At 39.2% G+C, this 7500-nt stretch overlaps 1 protein-coding gene across 1 annotated transcript; it reads left to right on the top strand.

Moving 5' to 3' along the window:
- Positions 1–1280: 1280 nt before the first annotated feature.
- Positions 1281–6785, top strand: LOC125037026 (peroxisomal membrane protein PEX16-like). The gene is made up of 7 exons (XM_047629991.1): positions 1281–1410; positions 2547–2677; positions 3145–3254; positions 3412–3545; positions 3667–3824; positions 5488–5591; positions 5914–6785. Exons 1-7 carry the CDS (start codon positions 1287–1289, stop codon positions 6152–6154), a joined length of 1002 nt encoding a protein of 333 aa, XP_047485947.1. The 5' UTR covers positions 1281–1286; the 3' UTR covers positions 6155–6785.
- Positions 6786–7500: the final 715 nt, after the last annotated feature.

Here is a 7500-nt window from a genome sequence, read left to right on the forward strand (position 1 = left end):
ATATATATATATTTCGACTTATGTAGGCCCTGGGCCGGGCAGCCTAGAGGGGAGAGCAGGCGCGGCAATTGCTCCCGGGGGCGTCATTTCAGCTTTTTCTTGGGGGTAGAAGGGTGGGTAGGTGAGCGAAGCTGAACAAAAAAAAAAGAAAAAAAAAAAAAAAAAGCTATTCTAGGGCCATTTTAAGGCTATAAACGGACCAATATAGGTGTAATTCAGTTTTAAAGGTTAAAAATTGTGTCGGGGGGGAGGGGAGCAAGCCAAACATAGAGGGGGCAAATAGAGTCTTGGGGTGGTAACTGCCACCCCCCCCCCAAAAAAAAAAAAAAAAAATGACGCCCCAAGGCTTACCCCGCAACGAGCCCGTAAAGGATATCTTATTGTATGTACAAAAATAGATTAAATAGTAAAAAGTAACAAAATTGATTAAACTTCCTGCTGCCTTATATCATGATCTGCTATTCCTAGAACATTCTTATGTGTGAAGATTATGAAATTTATAGATTTACAAAATTTAATCGATGTTCATTTCGATGATTTTTTTTTTTTTTTTTTTTTTTTTTTTTGTCAGGCGATATTTGGGGGCTGGGGGGAGTAATCAAAAAGTCCCTCCCCGGCGGATATTCCTACAACTACGCCACTGGCCTTTAATTTTACAAATTTCTGGTAATTTATTTTATTTCTGAGCAAAAAGCTCCGAGCCCCGGCTTTGCTCTCGTCAGCCATGGTAGGCAAAATAATTTACAATTAAGTGTGCATGATTGCGAGGAGTGTTTTTTATTGTGCTATCATTGCTACCAAATATTTTTTAAGCTATCTTTAGCGCCTTATCATATTTTGATCTGGTCATACATGAAAACATTCATTCCATCACAATTTTTAACAGACCTATATTAAAATAGATTCAACCATACAGGATCCTCGAAACCGTTTATCATAGACCAAGCATCCATCACAGTTTTTAACAGAACTATATTAAAATAGATTCAACCATACAGGATCCTCGAAACCGTTTATCATAGACCAAGCATCCATCACAGTTTTTAACAGACCTATATTAAAATAGATTCAACCATACAGGATCCGCGAAACCGGTCATCATAAGGCAAGTGAAAAGGATGTGGTGGTTTGGTTTGCGAAGTTCTAGCTTCGCCCGGGCCTTCTAGATATGGCCCGGCCTGGGGGCGCTTTCGGCACCTTATACGAACGCACCGGCCTAAATCCGCATGCACGAAAACCGTCAATCCGCGAGTTAGACGAACGTGCGTGAGTGTAAACACGGCGTCATGGCTTCCAAGATGCAGGATTGTTATCAGTGGTTCCTCCAGTACAAGAAATGGGTCATGAACAATCCTCAAGGGGCATCGGAAATGGAAAGTGTGGTGAAATGGGGGTCGTACTTTTTGGCCGGTGAGTTTTGGAAGCGTGTCGCGGGGCATAGGTGTGGATTCAAGAGTTGTTGATTGTGTTCTCGAATTTCATCTTCCAGTAGTAGTAATGTCTCTTGAAACTATTATTTTTAATCCATATTGCCTTTCATTTTTTAATTCTAATTCTCTTAGATTGGTACCGAACCTGTACCTTCTTATAATGTCGTATTTTAGATGTCTTGGTCGACCCAACCTTCAGCAGCATTAAGTAACTGCTTGGCACTTTCTAACACACTACTTAACCCAATGCTGCCGGGGAAAATAAAAAAAAAGGGAAAATGCTGTGCTCATTATTTATATGTTTTGATGAAATGTCTCTACACGTAGATGGTTCTGCTAGTGCTTAGCCTTACCTGATTTCACCATTCCTTGAATTGGCAGGAAAATGCATTATTTACTAATGCTATGAATATTGATGGTATTACTTTTCTTATGAACATTATAACTAGTATATTGTTATAAACATTAGTAACAGCAAAGTAAGATAACGCAAATTGTTTTCGTAAATCACAGGAAACGGTAAATGGGCGAGACAGGCAGTACTTGTAATTGGCTCATTGGTGACTTAGTACAAGTGTAGCCATCTATGTATAAAAACAATTAAACAAGTAAACTCATAGTGGGCATGGCATGGAGGTATGTGACATGCCTGTCAGCAATGGGTTAATGTTTTATTATAGAGTCAACAGGATTTCATGAAATTTGCAATGTGGGAACTGTAGGTCTCTGATAATGTGAATAGGAAGGAATAGGCTTTTCTCCTGCTGACAGTCTCCTCGCTTCCCACATCCTTCGCCTTCTCCCGTATGCTGGCCACCCTTCACACAGTCCGCCCGACCCTCCCGACCTGACCTGCCCGACCTGATCTGACCTCCCTTCGTTTCCGTTCGTCTGTCCTCACCTGCCCCGTGTCTCCGCGTTGCCTTTCCTCTCTCTGTCTTATACCCCCTCCTCTTCCTTGCCTCCTCAGACCTGAAGATGGAATCCAGGTGGATTCCGAAACTGTAGTCTCTCTTTTTCAATTAAATCTAGTTTTACAGTGTGGGTTTTTATATCGTTATAACATTTGTTGATAAGATGGTTACTACATCACTTTTGCTTCAATTTCCTTTGCAGGTCGTTTCAAGAACTCAACACTCCTTTGTGAGATAGTTTATTCAGGATCAAGACTTTTTGAGATGTTCAATGACTTCTTGGTCAGGGGAACTTTACCCAAGCTCACCTCAAAACAAGGAGACAAATTAAAGGTACATGAGACGTGTTAATTTTTTTTGTACAAGGTCATGAGGAAACTTATCTTAGGCCTTCTAGATTTTGAAAATATTCAGCACTTTTTACCATCACTCCTTCAGATGTAAGAGCTCCCAGTTATTCATCATCATTATGGACCAGAAACAGTTAGAAATATAACGAATTAGTCTGTAAAATATTGTCTTACTGAGTTTGTCTTTCCAGTGTAAGATTTGGTTATGAATATGACTTTCCTTCATTGTCTATATAATTATTTTTGTGGTTGTTTTGTAATCTAGAAATTTCATGGTTCCTTTTAGTTTTGTTATCACTACTGACATTGTTGGATTATATCAGAATAATCAGATGAACTCTTCATTATGCCTGACTTCCTATGTTGGATAATACTGTTGACATTACACAGGAATTGCAGTATTTTACATAAATATTTATAGCTATAAAACTATGGTCTATTACTTTATAGGTGTTCCTAACTATTTTGGAATATGTGGAGGTGCTAGTGGAAGTTGCAGCTGTTCAGTTATGGGGGGAAATGGGCCGTTGGGCAGTAGTTGCTATCATTCAACTAACAAAGTAAGCAATTTCTTTGAGTATTGCCTAGATTTATATGCCATAAAGATTTGTACAAGTCTTCCAGCTTTGTTTTTTTCATGTGTATGATATATTTGACATAATTTGTATTGTTCTGTCTTCTTAAAACTATTTACTACGTATGGTGACAATATTACAGATGCATTGGCCGTTTCCTTCTGGTTCTGAAATACAAGACATCACTTGTGTCATCCCCACCAATCAAGCCACTAGACCGCAGAGCTGTGATCCAAACCAGACAGCAGATGTACAGCAATCAAGGCTCAACTCCTGGTAACATATATCACTATTTTCTTCAAACTCTTTTGTTTCAGATTCAGTATTGCAATTTCAGCAGAAATGAAGAGTAAAGTAGATAATTAGCTAACCTCATTTTTACCCATTCTGCTTTCAGAGTCGTTCCGCCTTCCCCATTCTGGTCGCATTATGAGAACTCTAGCTGGAGCCCCACCAACTCATCAGCGCACATTCATCCCACCACAGCCTCCCAATAACAATGAAAATGAAACAGTTGCTCAAAGGATGTTATCACCAAAGCAGCTAACAGCAGAGGTAAGCAGAATTATAATTCTAATGTTTTCCTTGCAGGACAACAAAGCTTCAATTCAACTGACCCAAGAGAATAATGGATTTTGGGAACATCACCCTATCTTGATATTGTCCCTTCCTATGAACAGTTTAGTTGTTCAGCGTGATCATAATTGAGAAACATCAGAGTGGCAAACAACTGATGCTGAAAGTGTTCTTTTAGGGAACTTCACTGGCTCACACTCTTATTATATCACTAACTGCTTGTCTTTCAAGCAAAGCAAACAGGCAACATCAAGTCTTTCCTTTATTCACATTTGAAATTAATATATATGATTATATATAGATATAGATATAGATATAGATATAGATATAGATATAGATATAGATATAGATATAGATATAGATATAGATATAGTTATAGATATAGTTATAGATATAGTTAGATAGATAGTTAGATAGTTAGAGAGAGAGAGAGAGAGAGAGAGAGAGAGAGAGAGAGAGAGAGAGAGAGAGAGAGAGAGAGAGAGAGAGAGAGAGAGAGAGAGAGAGAGAGAGCGAGGGAGAGCGGGAGAGGGAGAGCGGGAGAGGGAGAGCGGGAGAGGGAGAGCGGGAGAGGGAGAGCGGGAGAGGGAGAGCGGGAGAGGGAGAGCGGGAGAGCGAGAGCGGGAGAGCGAGAGCGGGAGAGCGAGAGCGGGAGAGCGAGAGCGGGAGAGCGAGAGCGGGAGAGCGAGAGCGGGAGAGCGAGAGCGGGAGAGCGAGAGCGGGAGAGCGAGAGAGGGAGAGCGAGAGAGGGAGAGCGAGAGAGGGAGAGCGAGAGAGGGAGAGCGAGAGAGGGAGAGCGAGAGAGAGAGCGAGAGAGGGAGAGCGAGAGAGGGAGAGCGAGAGAGGGAGAGCGAGAGAGGGAGAGCGAGAGAGGGAGAGCGAGAGAGGGAGAGCGAGAGAGGGAGAGCGAGAGAGGGAGAGCGAGAGAGGGAGAGCGAGAGAGGGAGAGCGAGAGAGGGAGAGCGAGAGAGGGAGAGCGAGAGAGGGAGAGCGAGAGAGGGAGAGCGAGAGAGGGAGAGCGAGAGAGGGAGAGCGAGAGAGGGAGAGCGAGAGAGGGAGAGCGAGAGAGGGAGAGCGAGAGAGGGAGAGCGAGAGAGGGAGAGCGAGAGAGGGAGAGCGAGAGAGGGAGAGCGAGAGAGGGAGAGCGAGAGAGGGAGAGCGAGAGAGGGAGAGCGAGAGAGGGAGAGCGAGAGAGGGAGAGCGAGAGAGGGAGAGCGAGAGAGGGAGAGCGAGAGAGGGAGAGCGAGAGAGGGAGAGCGAGAGAGGGAGAGCGAGAGAGGGAGAGCGAGAGAGGGAGAGCGAGAGAGGGAGAGCGAGAGAGGGAGAGCGAGAGAGGGAGAGCGAGAGAGAGAGACAGAGACAGAGAGAGAGAGAGAGAGAGAGAGAGAGAGAGAGAGAGAGAGAGAGAGAGAGAGAGAGAGAGATAAATGATCCCATATCTGTTACATTTGATTTAACATTTTCTTGGCAGTATTGGACATGAATTCACCCATGTTTGTCCATTAGATTAGGATTTTATGCATTATAGTATGAGTTATAATTGAGAGATATTCTTTTTATTTTTTATTTATACATTTTTTTATTCTGTATTTCAGGTAACAGTCTCCACCATAATTTGTTAATTGTTTTCTCATCTTTGCAGGCATTGCACATTTTACGACCTATCGGGCATTTGACAAGCATGTATCTCTTTGGAAAGCAGTCTTGGGCACCCTGGGTTTTGGCTTTGGGTATGGACATTACAAGGTTAGTAAAGTGACTCTACTTACACGTATTTGTTGATTTTTTATATTACCTGAAAATAAGGAACCCATCATGATATATATATATATATATATATATATATATATATATATATATATATATATATATATATATATATATATATATATGTATATATATATATATATATATATATATATATATATATATATATATATATATATATGTATATATATATATATATATATATATATATATATATATATATATATATATATATGAGTATATAAAGAGAAAAGTATATTGAAAAAAAATAATTAATTTTTCCTCCCTTTCAATACTGTAGCTTGAATCTCTACAATGAGCCCATGCTGTCAGCAGCAGAACGCAGTGAACTGGCTCGAAGGAGAATCAGCTTACTATACTACCTTGTCCGGTCTCCGGCATTCCACACGGTGACTCACAGGCGTATAAAATACTTCTTGACCACAGTGGGCAATAGAGTCCCATTGGCTAGAACAGTTTGCCAGCCTTTGCTTGAGTACATTCCTGAATGGCAGAAGATTTATGCTTATACTTGGAGTTAGGTTGTGTCAAAGAGAGTGAATAGGTGATATTCAGGTGTACAATACAATCTGGAGACAATGAAAGATAACCACATACTGTACATAGATGATGTACATATATAACTCTGTTATATATTTCTCTACCTTTAGTATACACCAACTGTAAATAATTTGCTTTGTAGCTTATTGTAATCAATTTATAGGTTGATATTTTCAACCTTCATTAGATAGAAAAGGTTAACACTAAATAAGGTATGGTCATTTTGCATAAAACAAACAAACATAGATTTGGTTTTATACTGAGGAAATAGGGATTTGATTATATAGATATCTTTCAGTATTATGTGCTAAACCTGAACTAGTCAGAGTTATTAAGGTATTTGGTATTTGAGTACTAGCTTAAACAACTAAGGACTTTACTCCCTAAAAATGTGCATATGTAAAATAATTTGTAATATGACATGTAGTGCCTGCCTCAGCAAGTGATTAGAGTATTTCATAAGCTGATCTTATAAATGCTTATGAAAAAAAGACTAAGGTTTGATCATTTTCTGCATTTTTTCTTGATTTTCTTTTAAGAAATTTTATTGTATATGAGTGAATGGGAAAGTTTATAATGAAAAAAGCAGTGGTATAAAAATTGTTTGTCATATTGTCCTTATCATTAACCCATTGCTGCCAGGAATACATAATGTCCACTGGAGTTTTGTTTTGTGAATTTTGTTTATGCATAGTTAGCTCTACAAATGCATGGCCACCAAGAAGTTGAAGTGGCATTGCCTGATATCCCTTTTCCTTTTTTTTCTTTTTTTTTCTAATGCTCTTTATATCAATACTGCCATTATTACTATTATTTGCATTGGGATTATCATTATGTCATTTACAATACGAATAGTAGTATGAAATAAAAGATCTAAAAAAAAAAAGAAAAAAAGTAAAAGGATAAACAGATGTGATAGGTAGGACTAGTAATTGACTCCTTCATGACTAATCACTTATGAAACCATCTATGTGTAAACACAAAAAGCAAACTATATTCACAGTGGACATTACATGTACATACATGCCATTCCCAGCAGCACTGCGTTAAGAGTTTAAAATTATTTATATGTGGGGATATGTTTGTCATCGTTTTATTTTTACTTCAATTTCATTCTGTATACATTTCATTTATGCCTTACTGTTATTTATATACAAAATGTTGACTGTAGAGTGAAAATTATGGGATGTGTAACTTTAGATACTTTTTATATGGTTGATGTTGATAACATGATGTGAGATAGTGTTAGAAAACAGGCATTAGACTTGTCCAGATCCTTTCATTTGAAATATCTGCACCAATTTCCATTTGTGTTTATGCAGTGTTG

This window comes from Penaeus chinensis, chromosome 22, assembly GCF_019202785.1.
Source record: "Penaeus chinensis breed Huanghai No. 1 chromosome 22, ASM1920278v2, whole genome shotgun sequence".
NCBI lineage: Eukaryota > Metazoa > Arthropoda > Malacostraca > Decapoda > Penaeidae > Penaeus > Penaeus chinensis.

Excerpts from the sequence above, each read along its gene's own strand:
- LOC125037026 (XM_047629991.1), top strand. The coding sequence starts at position 1,287 with ATGGCTTCCAAGATGCAGGATTGTTATCAGTGGTTCCTCCAGTACAAG. Across the intron at positions 3,546-3,666 it reads CAATCAAGGCTCAACTCCTG|AGTCGTTCCGCCTTCCCCAT; the intron begins GTAACATATATC and ends TTCTGCTTTCAG. Across the intron at positions 3,825-5,487 it reads CAAAGCAGCTAACAGCAGAG|GCATTGCACATTTTACGACC; the intron begins GTAAGCAGAATT and ends TCATCTTTGCAG.